The sequence below is a fragment of the Dermacentor albipictus genome, chromosome 9 (assembly GCF_038994185.2).
Source record: "Dermacentor albipictus isolate Rhodes 1998 colony chromosome 9, USDA_Dalb.pri_finalv2, whole genome shotgun sequence".
NCBI classification, from domain to species: Eukaryota; Metazoa; Arthropoda; class Arachnida; order Ixodida; family Ixodidae; genus Dermacentor; species Dermacentor albipictus.
In genome coordinates, this window is record NC_091829.1 from 14948581 (window position 1) to 14964760 (window position 16180).

At 48.5% G+C, this 16180-nt stretch overlaps 2 protein-coding genes across 7 annotated transcripts in view; one reads left to right on the forward strand and one right to left on the reverse strand.

Annotated features, from left to right (window-relative positions):
* The window catches only part of JMJD6 (Bifunctional arginine demethylase and lysyl-hydroxylase PSR), a 190407-nt gene that overhangs the window by 150433 nt on the left and 23794 nt on the right, over positions 1 to 16180 (forward strand). Inside the window, exon 1 of one of the 6 annotated variants that reach the window (XM_065433961.1) lies at positions 3423 to 3562. The exons of 1 other annotated variant lie outside the window; for it this stretch is intronic. Coding sequence is in view for 4 of the 5 variants with exons in the window: in XM_065433958.1 (XP_065290030.1) it covers positions 14720 to 14813 (94 nt within the window). In the remaining variant the exon portion in view is untranslated. Of the gene's footprint in view, positions 1 to 3422; positions 3563 to 14565; positions 14814 to 16180 lie in introns of those variants that run through there. 4 more of the 6 variants (XM_065433958.1, XM_065433959.1, XM_065433960.1 and 1 more) reach the window with 4 other exon arrangements.
* okr (DNA repair and recombination protein RAD54-like okr) lies at positions 127 to 14351 on the reverse strand. Its single transcript, XM_065433953.1, has 5 exons — positions 13441 to 14351; positions 12495 to 13000; positions 11191 to 11616; positions 3252 to 3488; positions 127 to 2445 (listed from the first exon to the last, which is right to left on the reverse strand). Exons 1-5 carry the CDS (start codon positions 14131 to 14133, stop codon positions 2205 to 2207), a joined length of 2103 nt encoding a protein of 700 aa, XP_065290025.1. The 5' UTR covers positions 14134 to 14351; the 3' UTR covers positions 127 to 2204.

Below are 16180 nucleotides of genomic sequence, written 5' to 3' on the forward strand. Positions count from 1 at the left end.
TGCTATCGCCGTCAATGCTTCGCCCTTCAGGTGAAACTGCCAATTTTTCACATCGTCGATTGAACGAAGTTACGACGCCACGAAACCAGCCTTCGTGCACGCAAATGAAAGATAAATAGGACACGGTCAGTTCATAATGCACTTTACCTACAAGTACAGAGACAAGCTGACGTAACAGAGAGGGATAAAAGTAAACGCAATGTTACAGATAATATGCAGAATATTATAATACGGACAATGCGAGCGAAATAAATATTTTCTGAAAACAGAAATGGTTATGAGTGAAAAAAAGCGTCCATTATCTTGCCTATACACAGTCCACACCTAACATAACATTTCCTTTTACTGTTTGCCAATTATCGCGAGCGCAACGGTGAGGTAGGCTAAGCCACTGAGAACACATGTCTCGGTAAAATGAAAAGGTAAAAAACAAAGAAGTGGCGATAATGACTGGAGTTATCGCAAAGTTTGCGAATGTCGCCTCGCTGCGGGTCACTGTGTACAGTGCGTAAGTTCCACAACTGCAGTATACGATTGCAGAATCCAGAAGACCTTAACATTGGCAAGAAACCGCAACACAGCTTAAGCCTCAATTCATTTAGCACACCCTGCCACAGCACCGTTACTGCGATTTGTCCCCGCAAGTTTCCAACAACACACATGTGCAAAAGCTCGAGTCTGGTAACGGCATTCCAGTCTCGTACACGATGAAAGAAGTCTAACACAGCGTCACTCAGTTATCTCCATTGAACTTAAAACGTCAGGCGACACATGACCTCTGCGTCGCTGCGACAAGAAAGGCAACTAAGCGCATCGAGGTACTTGAAAGTCCCCCGATGAACATGCGTTGTCAAGCTTTCTCAAGGCATGATTCACTTCACTACAAGACAGGTCTGTCTTCGTAAGCTTGCAGTTATCTGTTTGCCAACTTCAAGGTTAAAGTATTTTGCCATTTATGAACAGTTTTATTGTCGTAAGATTATGTTTAGGCTCGGTGAATAATTTCAAGCAATATCCGGCAGAACGACGGCGAAAGCAATGCTGTGCTGTCAATCGCGCAGGAGGAGTCGTTACATTAGGTTTCTCTAGACTACCGCGATCAGCTCTCCGCATTGACAGTTGAAATGTGCCTGCGGCACTCTGCTCTCTTCGATTCACCAGCAATACAGGCCACCGCTCTTGGATAATACCGTCGCCCGCGCTCATGGCAAGGATGGTAATTAAGAATATTACACGGCGTGCATACGCACTACATCGTAAAACTGAAGCGGCGCCACTTTATCAGCGATTAAAACAGCACGGCGCAAGTTTGCTGAACGTCATTGCCGTGTACTGAGCAGCACACACGAGTGGCGTGGAGTGTCCGATTCATCACACAGCGCATACGGACCAAGTGGTCATGGCAATTGATAGCGGGCACAGTGAGATGAGCCCTCCAGAAAAAAATCAACGAGAAAAGAAGAAAGGTGGGCGAAGTTCACAACTCTACGCAGAGGAGTCGGGTAACGTGCTTTACAGTCTTACTGAGGTCTTTTCAGTCAAAACAGGTCCGCGATGTTTCTCCGTGTGCGGACTGCCGGTACATTGGAAGGGTCATGGCGGTGCTTCCCCATCGTAAGCAGCCCTTCCGAGCGTAAAGAAAGGGAATAAAAGTTAGTTTCGCCACCGGCACATGAATACCGAGACAGAATGCGCGCAACGAATAACAGTGTTTTCACAGGTTCCTTCTGGTTCATACGGTGTCGCCACCCAGTTTTCTCGTCACGCTACTGCCAGGAAACGCAACCCGCAGATCCACAACAGCAACCATCGGATTACGTCGGCGATCCTGCCGTATACAGGACGTCTTCTGGAGGTCCAGAGCGGAGGACAATCTGATCAGGGTGGCAGCTAGAATGCTGCTACGGAATGTCTGGCGGATGTCCATTACACGAGCTTGGTAGCGACAATACTGGTCCCGCACATGATATGTCTGTATACGGTGGCATTGCTGAATGTGTGGAACCGCAAATGATCGTGGCACCACAACTATACATTGCCGTCAGAAGTCAAGAACAGCCGACACCAGGAACGCAGGGAAGTCGCGCGTTCTTTCGAAAGCGCAATGTCCGCTGGAGTTCTATAGACAGTGGGGCAACCGGAAAACAGAGACGATGCATCCCTGCAAGAGGGTCGGCGGTACAATCGGGACGGCGCGCGTCCATTCACGGCACGGCCACGGGCGCCTGGTGCGATCGCTGCGAGAAGGCGAAGTTTACGCCGGAGTCCCAGCACTGTCGCAGCACGTGGTCCTCGGACTGCTTGCGCGCCCAGCAGTGGTGCCACTGCGACAGGTCGCTCGCCAGGTCGGCGTCCTCCGGAGGGGCCCGCGCCTCGATGCCGTTCACGCAGCGCCGGCACGACAGGGATTCGTGGGTCGAGCTGCGAACCTCCTCGGCGTCCAGCCTGCGCCCGAGGAGAGACAGAGCAGGGGTTAACGGGTCAGATTAAGCGGGCCAACCGTTGCTGGCCTTCCGAAAGCACAATAGCTAAGTCACGCCGGTGTTCCTGGACAACTGGAAAAGGCCCAAGTGTCGACATGGCAGTAAAAACTTAAACGCGTCATGGGAGCATAGCGCCACAGCGACCGTTTCGTAATGGAGTGAACATTGCTAGAGCTGAACGACGTCCGCGGCTGTAGCCGAAGGTGGTGTCAGATCCTGACACACCTGTCAGTCGCTAAGGTAAATACCTATTAGGTCTCCCAAAGGCTGCGCGGCAACCGGCTTTTGTGTTTTCAAAAGGTGCGCTCGGCGCTGCAACGGTATGTATCTCGCAACCGCGGCGTCAAGCTATAGAAGTTTCCGCAACAAGGCGATCTGACTATTGGATGGCCTTTCTCCTACAATTGAACGACAAATCAGTAAACGCATCATTTGGAGTTCGCACTAATTAACTTCTCCATAGCAACAACGCTAGAGATAGGTTACTAAAGATAACTTGTCATTGGACTAGTTGGTTAATACCCGGTGAAGCCATCGTAGCGCGAGACTGGGCACTACGAGAGCCAACACCACTGACATCGTGTGGTGTCCCGTCTTGTCTTTATTGTGTCTGTTTTATATGCGCTACGATGGCTTCACCGACGTCAAGAGTTTGCGACGTTCCGTTGAGTTATCTATATAGGATCACGCTACAGCCGCGGTCTCGTGAGTTAGGAATTCCCACTTAATATATATACATATATACGCAAGGCCATGGCCACACTATACCTGAAGAGGTCCCTCAGATCGGCGGCGCTGAAGTGTCGTGCCACGTCTTCCTCGGAGTCCACGACGCAGCTGGAGAGCGCCTTCTTGTGCGTCTGCCGCTGCAGGATCTTCTCCTCGATGCTGCCCGAGCAGACGAGCCGGTAGACGAAGCACGGCTTGCGCTGGCCGTCCCGCCACACGCGGGCCATAGCCTGCGCGTCGTTCGCCGGGTTCCAGTCCGGGTCGAACATCACCAACCTGCGGGAGGCGGCGACGACACCACGATGAGCAGGCGACCACCTCTTTGAGGGAACGTGCTACGCGCCACCACAGTAAGTCTGCACGTGTGTGTGTGTTTGAGATAGACGGATAGATAGATGGATGGATAGGGAAAAGGCACAGAAGTCAACCAGGGTGAGCCCAATTGGATATATATACTAGGGAAGGGAAAAGAAACACGACCGCGCGAGCCGTTAAAAGAAAGTGTTGGCTTCTTTTGTACTCTAGCACTCCTGTCAGGTGGATGCGAACCTTCACTTCTCATGATAGTTGCTCTATCTGGCGGATTTCCGCAGCGCCGATCAGCTTACTTAGTGTCCCTGCGCCAGGAGCTGTCTACGAATCTTTCGCTTTGTTCTGGGTAGCCGTTTGCGTAGTCGAATAGAAGTACGCCAAATTGGCCACGCTCCTCAAGTTCATTCCGAACAGCCTATAGGTAGGACACGTGTGCGACGTACGTCACAACTTGTGGTTACAGGAGGAACAAGTGAACTGAAGTGAGATTGTGATGTCCGTAACCCTTGCGTTTAAAATAGCCCTCACATCCCGATCGGTATTCCCATTTCGCAGATTTCGCCACTGTACGCGCAAGTTGTCCGGCCATCCACTCACCGACCAGCCTATTTATTTATTTATTTATTTGAATTATTTCAAAAGCCTCATAGTGGCTATGGGAGGCGCCGTAGTAGAGAGCTGCGGAATAATTTTTGACCACTTGGTTCGCGTTAACGTGCACCTGAATCTGAGTACACGAGCGTTTTTGTAATCCGCCCGTCGGAATGCGGCTACGAGAGAGAGAGAGAATCGAACCCGCGACCTCGAACTCGGCACTGCATATAGCCAGACACTGCTAAACCGCGGCGGGTGCATCACTTGATTCACGTGCCTTAAGCACAACAGTGGTACACCGTGCACATCCTCCACTATGGCCATAAGCGGCGTTGGCTAACACTCTTATGCAGGCTCACATCCACGGTGGTCAGATCCCCTACACGGATACATACGCAAGTACCCTATTTGACGGGAGGATAGCCGTCGCCGTAGGTCCACTGGTATAACGCATCGCAAGCGCAATATGGGACGATATGTGGGTTCGGTCACGGCGGCAAGGTGTTTCTTCGCCCAAGTTTTAATTTCCTTGTCATTTTTATTCCCGTATGCTGTTCCAGGTTTCATTCTCTTTTGACTTCGTGTGGCTGTGTCCAACAAAGCAAGATAATAATAATAATAATAATCGAGCTCCTCAGTCCTTTGTTTTAACGAGGACGGCGACGATGGCGGCCGCCGGTGTGTACGCGCGCGATTCCGTCAGTCTCGCCCCGTCGCCAAGGCGCACGGGTCGCGTCGGGCCCGTTCGTGTCGTCACTGCCTCGTGAAAGGAACGTCGTGCGTCCGCTTTTGTCTCTGTCCTCACGCGCCACTCACTGCCGCGTTTGCGCTTCGTCCCGCTGCGTGCTCTCCATCGCGCGACACGCGCATCGGTGGGGGGGGGGGGGGGGGGGAGGGGGAGCCTCCGTCCTTCCTTCCTTCCCTGCTGCAGTGAAGAAGCGCGCGCATCGTAAAGGAGCGTGTAACGGGCCACGCTGACAACGGCCCGTCCGCGCACGTAACACCGCCGCCGGGGTCGGAAGAGGAGAAAGCACGGCTCTTCCCAAGGGCGAGGTGAGAAAGAAGAGAAAAGAAAACGTTGCGCCACGGGGAGACGGAGGAAGAGGGAACGAGGAGCTCCGTGCCAGCGGGTGAAGGGGCGTATATGCAAACAGGGAGCCACGTGTGGGGCGGTGCGTACAAACAGAGCTCACGCGTGCATTTACGCCCGTGAGCTGAAGAATATGCAAAGCGCAGGTACCGTGCAGCAGAGGAAGCAATCAAGAACTGTTTCGTCTTGCAATACCGCGGCGCAATTATAAAATTTCGGGCCTCCACCGTATACTCCGACGACACGAAGTTGCGCGTTCCAGCGACACACGTATAGTTCGCGTGCTTCAGCTCGGTGGTGTATACGCCGCACAAGATCGTGGAAACTACAAACGCTTGAAAAATGCAATTGTGGCCCGATTCTGGTGCAGCGCATACAATTAAACGCGCTGGACGAGGAGCCTACCAAAAAAAAAAAAAAAATATCCCGGACCCCGGTCCTCAGTTCCTTAAAGAACTGATAAATTTTATTTCTTCCTCCTACAACTCGCATCAGCTAGCAAACGGGGAACGTTTGCGCTAACATGTAGCCAAGCTGCACTGAAGGTATGAATGACGCCGCATACAAATACAGTGCGCTGTGCCTTGCAACCAGGCGGTGGCTTTCGGCACGTAAAACATCAGAACCTAACAATACAGTGCTCCAAAATGTCGTTAGATCATTTTCGGCGATATCTCTCAGCCAGCCGACTAAGAAACGAAGCAAGAAGGACGGAGGTTAATCAAGACCGCACTATAGGATGTCTGCCATAAACTTGCACCAAGAAAAAGGAAACAAACGAAAAATATTAAACAGCCAGTCAGAGTGAACACACCCGCAGAGGAATTTTCACGATCACTCACAAGCCTTCGTACAGTCCAGTAACCTTCAAGAAGCGCAAGAGCTTTTGCGGCTGTGCACACGCAAAACTGCTTAAAGCCATGGAGGTGCAGGATTTTTTCCTTCTATAAGTAAACTTCAAGAAATGCAAGAGCCTTTGTGGTCTTGTGTACGCAAAGCTGCTTCAAGCCATAAAGGTGCCAGCATATTTTCCTCTCTCAAGCCCAAGCTGCATGAGACTATAGTGTTCCTGTACATATACATAGACAACAGCTGAGATTAGCTCGCAGAACACAACGTTAAGCGTCGAAGCATAGGCATGTGGCACAAAAGGTGCTCTATCGTCTAGTCACACCCGCAAAAACTGCTTGCGGCACTGTTGGCCATTCCGATGCGGAACGAATAAGCATTCGTAAATGCGACGCCCGACCACATGCGACACAACAAAGTTGCTTCGCGAAGGGACAAAACGGGGGTGCTATTCTGGACATAGGCAAATTCCACCATAGCGCTGAAATCGACACCTTGTCAGCTGTGATTGGCCCAGAGGGCTGCTACGGCCTCTCTGGTTGGCTGTTGAAATGATGCCATTACAGAATTTGACAATTTAGCGGAATTCGACAATGCCAAGAGCAGTAAGTACCCCGAGCAGCAGGCGAAGTCGCAAGAGTCGATTGAATAGAAGCGGCAGTTAGTGAAAGACGGTGAATTCCACTGCCGAAGATGCGATGTCCATGGCGAGCAAGGGCATGACTGGAGTTACCGCGCAGCATAGTTGATGAGCCGAGTGCTCATCTGCATTGTCGTTGCGCCGACAATTCCGCAGTGGCTCGGCAGCTACTAAAGCAAAATGTCGTGTCCGTTCTGGAGCACTTCGTGGTCAGCTGGCCTTTTTTTTTCATACACTATAGGTGATCGTGGGAACCAGCGGTCGGGACGTCTATCGCTTCAATGAGACGCCACGCGAAAGCGCAATTAACTCGAAAGGTGGTCAACCTAGTTTCCAGGTTACAGATCAGGATTACGAATTACAGAAGAATGAAAATGGATTTGAGCGTATACGGCGCGCATTGCCGAGTCATGATCGGAAGCTTACCGCGATGTTCGAAAAAAAAAAAGAAAGTTAAGAAAGAAAATGAATAAATAAATACTGAAGTATTACGAGCCAAAATCACAATCTGATTGTGATGCACGCTGTAGTAGGATACTCCTAATTAATTCTGACCACCCGGAGTTATTTAACGCGCTCCGAAATCTTAGTGCACCAGCGTTTATGTCATTTCGGCCGTCGCGGCTGGATTCGAACCTGCGACCTCGTGCTCAGCAGAGCAACGTCATACCCACTGGGCTAATCATTGCAATCTTCCAATACAAACATATGGGGGACAAGCTTGGAGGTTACCAACGAAACTCGAGACGAAGCTAAGGGCAGTGCGACGAACAATGGAACGAAAATTGATAGGCGCAAAGTTAAGAGACAGCAAGACAGCAACGTGATTTGGAGAGCACGTCGCCGACATTCTGGCTGACAAGGAACGAATGGGGTCGTGTGCAGCAGAGAGCTCACTGCCGAAAGCGAGCGGTACTGTTCTCTTAGTTTTGCGTCAGCCCTTCCAGATTTTAAGGTCAAAAGACAAATGGGGCCAAATGTGATTACTTTCACTTACATATGATTGAAGTAATAATTACGGGGCTTCGCATTCAAAAATTAAGTAACAAGGAACTACTCCAGAGCCACGACGGCTTTCTTAAACTGCAACGTTGAGCGTTCGGTCGCCTGTTTGCCAAGCTGTGTTGTATATATATATATACGCACGATCTCGCGTATACGCAACCGCGCTTGAAAATACATAGGGCGAAGGCCGTACGTGATTGGTTAGTGGTATATTCTGGTATACTCTGGTTAGTATTAATGTTGGTTTACGCCGAACTCAAGCTCTCCGGGGTACTGTCGACGTTGCTTAGAAAAAATGAAAGTAGGGGTCTTTTGGTAGTGGCTGCACTCGCACAAGTCAAATTCTGAGTTCAGTATGGGTCATAATTAGCTACATCTAGTTTAGTCATAGAAAGTTTTTTTTTTCTGTTCCCGTATTTCATATCACTGTCAGAATTCAGACTGCGCAGTGCGCTTCATGGATGGATGGATGGACGGACAAGGCTGAACCATCTCCGCTATTGTTTCTCATCTACATAAATGACTTGCCATCGAACATAACATCACCAATCAGATTATTTGCTGACGATTGCGTAGTTTATCGCCAAATTAAGACACCCGACGATCACATCGCTCTTCAAAAAGATCTAGATAAGATTACAAGCTGGTGCAAGCTATGGCAAATGTCACTAAATACAGAAAAATGCAAATTAATGACTGTCAGCCGAAAGAAAACTAACTCTCTTTACACTTACTCGCTTAACAACAGTGCTGTCACTGCCACCCCCTTGTACAAATATCTCGGTATTCATATTACAACAAACTTATCATGGAAGGCACATATAAAACATGTTACAGCAAAAGCATCTAGCACACTTGGTTACCTAAAACGAAACCTGCGTGAAGCCCCTTCAGCCACTCGTGAAATAGCGTACAGAACCTTTGTTCGTCCTCAGCTTGAATTCGCTTCCGCCATATGGTCGCCACATCAGGAATATTTAATAAATTCTCTCGAATCTGTTCAAAACCGTGCCGCACGTTTCATCGCGAAAGATTACAGTAGGCATTCTAGCGTGACTGCTATAAAGAAATCACTATCACTCCCATCTCTTGAATCTAGAAGGACGATAGCTCTGCTTTGCTTACTGCACAAAATCACTCACAGTCAACACGCAACTACATTACCCCTTTCCCGCCCATTTCGCACACAGTTTCACACGTGTTTTCGACCACACAAATGCATTTAACAAATCTGCATTACCTCTAGCAATAGCAGCTTGGAACGATCTTCCAAGCCACATTGTTGAAATTAATAATCTGGACACGTTTAGAGAAACATTAAAAAAATTGATTCTGTAGTTATGCGCACACGTTTCATTTGTACCATGTCACTTGACTGTCATTCTGTGGACAGCATGTCACTTGACATGCACTTGCAGTTCTTTGCAGGAATTGGATGAGCCATGTGCGTTTCTTATCGTCCAGAGTGTTTTTGTTGTTCTTCGTTTGCTTGATGTTGTTCGGCGTATTTCGATTCAACTTGTTTTTTCAATTGTTTGATTTGTTGTTAGCTATGTTTTTTGCTCCTGTTTTCGACATGTTGTTTCTCTTACACCCCTCACGCAATACTCCAGTTGGAGCCTGTGAGGTATGTGTATAAATAAATAAAAAAAAAATAATTCGTGCGGTGACCCACGCTACCTAGCCGTGAGTATTATAAGAAGCCAACAAACACTGACACCAAGCACAACATAGGGGAAATTGCTTGTGCTTAATAGATGAAATAAAGAAATCATAAATAAATGGAAATTAAAGTGGATGAAAAAACAACTTGCCGCAGGTGGGAACCGAACCCACAGCCTTCGCATTGCGAAATGCGAAGGCTGTGGGTTCGGAAAAAATAGGAAAATGGAAAAACACAGAAAAAAATAGGAAAAAAATGGAGCTGGCCATGTCATGTAATGCGCAGGCCAGATAACCGTTGGACCATTAGGGTTACAAAATGGGTACCAAGAGAAGAAAAGCGCAGTCAAGGACGGCAGAAGACTAGGTGGGGCGATGACATTAGAAAATTTGCGGGCGCTAGTTGGAATCGGTTCGCGCAGGACAAGGGTAATTGGAGATCGCAGGGAGAGGCCTTCGTCCTGCTAGAGTGTACTAGACTCTAGTCCTTCAGTGGACATAAGATAGGCTGTGTCGTTGATGTGTATGTGGCTTCGCCCCTTTTGAACGGGCGGGCGCTAGCGGTGCGCCCTAGCGGTGATACCACATTCTGAATCTGGCGGCGCGTGCCCCCACAATTCCTGTGGCGCCACCCATCGGCGACTTTCGCCTTCACCAGGCAGCAACCGTGGCCTCCGCGATCAGCTCCGTTACGCAGCAACGCTCAATCCCGGCATGGCTGGCGGATTGGATCGCCTTGGCTTTGGTGAAATCCAGGCGACTAGAGTACAGTGAACCCACGAGTGAACCGGACCAACTAGACGGCCTCAAAGACTGTCACTGTGACGAAACTAACTTTTGTGACGAAACTCTCCCTACTTTTTTCCTTTCTGGCGTTCTACATCTTCTGTGGCGCAAACGCCTGCCCTGAGTCAATAGAGATCAGGACCACTCACTCGCTTACTTACACTTATCAAGCTGTTGTTGTTATAGCCTCCAAGATCTGGCGGCATGTGCCGATATCGGAGGCCATTAGCTTCCTACGACGATGATGCACGCGGGTGGTCAATGGGTGCCAAAGAGGGCAATTTTGTCGAGGAATGACGACGGCCAACGACATCCTCGTCCGCACGATATAAGTAAAAATGCCGCTTATTATGAACACGATGTGCTTTCTGAAGCAATTTGCTGAAGCAATTTTGCTTTGCTCTGTTTCTCTACTAAAGGGTCGTGTTTTTGTCGGAAAGAAAATGTTCGATTATATCAGCGAATGGAGGCAAGATTTATTTATATTGGAATATTGATTTACATATTAGTCAGTATATTTTTATTTCTGTAATACATGTATCTTCAATATGTACCAAGACTTCAAAATCGTATGGCTTTCGTGTATGATAGATTTTGCAATATTTAACGACTATAAAAACTACATGGTCGAAACAAAGACAACTGCAAACTTGGGTTTACAGTGACAGTTCGGTGGTCTGCAGAAAAAAGAAGCCTGATAAAATAAAATAATAATAATTGTCATTGAGGACTGGCACCAACTTCTGGGATTAAGAAGAGACCACCCAAATGTGAAATAGTGTGAGCTACAACCTAGAACACCTGGTCTGTCCATTTCTGACCGACTAATTTATTGCTGTTCTGAAGCTGCATCTGCACTTTGAAGTGTTCCAAAGTGGTGGGCTGGACCACCTGATCTTATTTAACCTGCACAACAAGCAGCAGAGCAGGGAATCAAACCCTTGACTAGATACTGAGTAGCAGAATGCTGTAGCCATGAAGCAGACATGCCAAGTCGGCAACACAAGCCTCCTGACATTTAGAGACTTGAGAACACTCACCTGTTCGCTCCAATAAGATTAAGTCCGCAACCTCCCGCCTTGCTGCTGAGCATGAAGGCAAACTCCGGGCTGGACGGCGTGTTGAAGGCTGCCACAATCTTTGCCCTCTTCTTGATGGTCATGCTCCCATCTAGTCGGAAAAATCCATAGCCGCGCTCGCGGCACAGTTTTTCGAATACGTCCAGCGTTTGGGTGTAGTTTGAGATGAGTACGACTTTGTCATCAGTCGTGCTTCGTATCACGGCCAGCAGACAGTCAAGGAGGCGCAGTTTGCCTGAGAGCTCGGGTTGCACCGAAGGTCCACGAAATAGTTTCTCGCTCTCTGGGAAGCACTCACGCACAAGTGATGGGTGGTTGCAGAGCTTTTTAAGCAGTGTTATGCTAGCCAGTGGAGTGGTGCCCTTCATGCAGGCTAGCTGCTCATACCTGCACAACAGTGGGAATAAGAAACTAAATGTGAAATCTCAGGCAAGAAACTGGCTCTAGACAGTGCAAGAAGGCGTGAAATGATGTAAAGCACCAGAGAAAATTAACAAAATAATGACTGATTTTCAAACCTAGTAGCACATTTCACAAAGCATCAGTGTGAGACACTGTTTAAAAACACGGGGATCTTAGGCAGACAGTGACATGAACAAAGGAATAATCCTAGAGACTTATCACATTAGCAAAAACAGCATGAAGTACACCAGCCAGCCATCTAACTCCTTAAATGGTAAAGAGACTGAATTCTTCAAGAACATGCACAAGCAGTAAAAAGATTGCGTTGCTCTTCGTGTTTCCTTCTTTTTGTTGTTTTTCGGTTTCTGTTCCGCATGCATGTTGGCATTTATGTGATGTGCAATAAATATTCAGTTGAGAGCAGTGCTGTCCGTGTGTGCTTCTCAGTTATCCGTGTTGTTTCTTGTGCTGTACAAGTGAATTTAACGATGAATCAAACAAACAAGTAGCATGAGATATTGAATGGTCATGTAGTCCTACAGTTCTCTAATCCTTCCAAGAGATAATACTTAACCTTGTTTGTACTCTTGTTTAAGTGCCATTTTCAGCTCTTATCAAGTTTTAATACCTGCATTAGCAGTGATTGTGCTGCCCCTCTACTGCTGTATGCACTGCAGCAGCATCTAACAGAAAGCAACAGTTCAATACATATGCAAGTGATGCAAGGTGCTCCACGTTCACAGGAACTAAGAAACTAATAACAATGCTTTGCATTCCCGCTATGTAGGTAACCAAGTGTATGTAGGCAGTAAGAAAATAGGAAAAAGAATAAATGCATCAGAACACAATGACAACATTCATACCATGCACGCTGCATTGACGTCATGGCACAGCAAACAATATACTCTGTCTTGACAGGCAGGTAGCGTGACAGGAGGGCATTAGTCCGACGGATCAGGCACCGATTCACAATTCCGATGAGCTCATCTAGCCTTTCCTGACCACGCGCACGGTCAGCATCTGTTGAACAAGAGTCCCTGCTTTTCAAGATCGGCAGTTCGAATTTCTTCTTGAATTCCTGTGCTGTACCTAGGATGCCTTGGTTAACAAAGTGGATGAGGCTGAAGTACTCGAGCAGATCGTTCTGGATGGGCGTCCCTGACAGCAGCACACGCCTCCGTGTCCGCAGCCCATTCAGGGCATGGTACGTCTGGTTCTCACAGTTCTTGAGTCGGTGACCTTCGTCACAAATGACAAGCCCCACTTCACCACTCTGCAGTGCTTGAGCATGTAGACGGAAGGTTTCGTATGACAGGATCAGCACAGGTGTGCAGACACGCCTACCGACAGCTGTCATGAAGCTGCGGATCTGAAATACAGCAAAGCAAGAAACATTATATGTGGTATTTGGTTAACTAGTAACAAATATACTGTGTTTCACACATTGCATCCAGTACACTTGTAGTAGTGTGTGCGAATACCATATGCACTTGTGAACTAGACACAATGTCTGCATTTCAACATACCAATAAAAGCAGCTGTTCTATACATTCTTGTGCAATTTTCTGTTTGGTGCATGAGAGCAGTGCGCAATTGCTAAATTCCCAAAGAATAACTGAGGAAGGGTTTGCTGCTATTGAAAGCAACAGGAAGCTAGCTAAAAATTAAAAAGAAGAAAACATCAACTCTCCTGAGTTTCCGCTACGATGGTCACATCCAAACGTACTAATCGAGATGCTCACACACGAATGCGCCTTTTTTCACCGCATCCCCAACAATATTAGGTTAGGATTCACATGTTCTGCAGACCTCAGAGTCGATTTCGGCCTTGCTGCCGCTTTCGATGGCAACGGAGCGGACCCGATCGCCCAGCCACTTGGACAGCTCGTTGTGCCAGTTCTTTACAAGACTGCTGGGCGTCACGATGATCGCTTTGGTGATGGTCGGGGTCGCGAACTCAGAACTTTGTCGCAGCAGCGTCCACAGCAGGGTGATGCACTGCAGCGTCTTGCCGAGGCCCATCTCGTCGGCCATGATGCAGCCGTAGCTGCCTTCGATGCGGCAGCCCGTCACGCAGTCCCACATGAACTTGACGCCTTCGCGTTGATGAGGACGCAGCACCTTGGTGAGCACAGGGTCGACCACCACATGCACGAGCCGGCTGTTTGCCGTCATCTGTTCGTGGTTCGTCAGAGAAGGAGGTGCGTACAATACTAGCGCGCCTTCCTCGTCGGGATCATGGAGGGGGCGCGGCCCCGACGTTCGTTTGAGGCCCAGCGACCGGCTTAGCAGGCCCGGCACGTAGTTTGGAATGGGTACTTTGTACGGCTTGCTGAGCAGCGATCGTATGAACGCTTCGTGCTTGCTGATGACACGCTCGCCGTTCTCGATGGCGTCGTCATTAGTGTATATTTCCTTCACCCTACGTACCGACACGCCGTTTTCGTCGTCCTGAACACAACGCCGCTTGGCCAGTTGACTCGGAGCGAAACATCGCCGCATGATGTCTGCGTCGGTCGTAGTGCTAGAGCAAGCGGCCTGCCGACTCAAACAGCTTCACGGATGAGAAACAAACGACAAGACTGATATTCATAGGATAGCGTGTCAGACGTCTCCATGTGTATTTTGCATCAAGAAACAACACGTTCTTCTTACATTCGTGCGCTATCCGAAAAAGGCGGGTAGCAGCTGATCATGACCTGCCTGATCACGACGGTGTCGCCTTGACAGGTGTATGCGGCAGACCGAGATACTATGAAAATAATAATATGTTTTTTGCGTTATAAGTCCCAATAATTTTCAAAACAAATTGTATTAAATTTTAAAACCATTTTTGTTACATTGAAAGAATAAATTAGGGAGACTTTACAGAAAATATTTTGTTCACTTTAGTTGGGAATTTTGAACACCAGAGGTTCAAAGAAATCAAAGCAGTCTCCGCAACGAAAGTGACATTTACGGTGCGGTCGGTGCGGTACAGGCGGTACCTTGCGCGTTTCCGTACCACCGTGACAAAAATTGGTGGTCGACAATGCGTTAGGGGAGGTAAAAACCAACGTGCTTCAGATGCTACGTGAGTGTTGGAGACATGGATAACGAGGCCAATGAAGCCGACGACGCCTTGAGACTGGAACGACGTGCCATCAAGCGCATCATCGATGCCAAGCTCAAGGCGAGGCCAGGTGCGATGGTCACTCAAACTAAAGATCTCGATCGCGTTGCAGAACTCGCGGAAATTCACGTCTAACGGTGATCAATGCAAACAACAGCAACGCACCTTTTTTGCCCGCGCTGTGGTGTTTTTTTCGCAAGTACCGCGTCCGCCGTGTAAGCGGCGCAAGCGTGGCTTGCATGGCGCGACAACGGTTTCTTGCTTTCAGCGTCGTCATTCATCACCAGTAGTTTGCATCTATCACTATTTATTCTTTAAAACGGTAACGCAAACAGTCCCTTGTAAACGTGATATGCTATTAAAATGCTTACGAGCACTTTCCTTGTATTGCGAGCGTGAAGGGCACGACTACATTGCCCTCGCATGGGCTCAAGATACGATTCAGAAGTGAAAATGGTGCGCTGCTTTCTTTTTAGGCGGTTCACAAGAACTCGGTGTTCATAAGGAAGATCACCGTCGCAAAAAGCGGTGCTTAGTGGCGATGTATGCGAGTTCGTGGCGCATGTGTTCTACTCACGTCGGCTGCACGGAATATGAGGGCTTCCACAGCAAAAAAAAAAGTTCCTCACTTCCGAATCAATGGACGAAAATGGTTTTGCCGTTGTTATTGCCACGGTCCAACTTGTTGCGTTGTTTACGTTTGCAATACACGAAGGTGGCAGCGTTCCTAATGCACCGTTTTCTTTTCTTTCTTTTTTTCTTTTCATGTATCTAACGGTACCTCATCCCGATTGATAGTTCGCTGTGTTCGCAACTAAAAATATTAAAGAGAAACCTATTGTGCGTCGAGGCCGTTCACATCTTATTTAGCCGCGCAGGATGCTGCTAGACGCATATGTCTCAAGCATTGTCGCTAAAATGCCGGTAGTTCTGAACTTAGTGTCACACATTACTTCCCCCCTCTTTTTTGGCTTCTGGATTGGATTGGCGCGGCTCGCTACGTGCTTGCGCGCGCTTTTCCGAGCGCAGATTGGTGTGCGCCTGGTTTCTGCACTAGGCTGTTATGCGATCGCTTTTTCGAGCGCAGATTGATGTGAGCCTGGTTTCTGCACTAGGCTTTTGCACGATCGCCTGCTTTTTGCACTGGGCTTTCAAAAGGCGAAGTGAGCGTCGCTTACTGCGGAAGTGCAGCGCCGCGGGCCTACCGTGTATGGAAGCGCGCAGCAATGCCGGGAGACATTCATACAAAAGCAAAGGGTCAGAAAAGTGCGCTTTATTTTCCATTACTATGTCACAGTGGGTAGCGCCGTGCGATCGCTTCAAATAAACGCAGAAACGAGTCCTTGCAGCGCATGTGCCCATTAATCGATGCCCACCATAGCCATATCAGGTGCGACTCGAGAAGCTGTGGAGTCACCCTGTAGCCGGCGGAGTCGA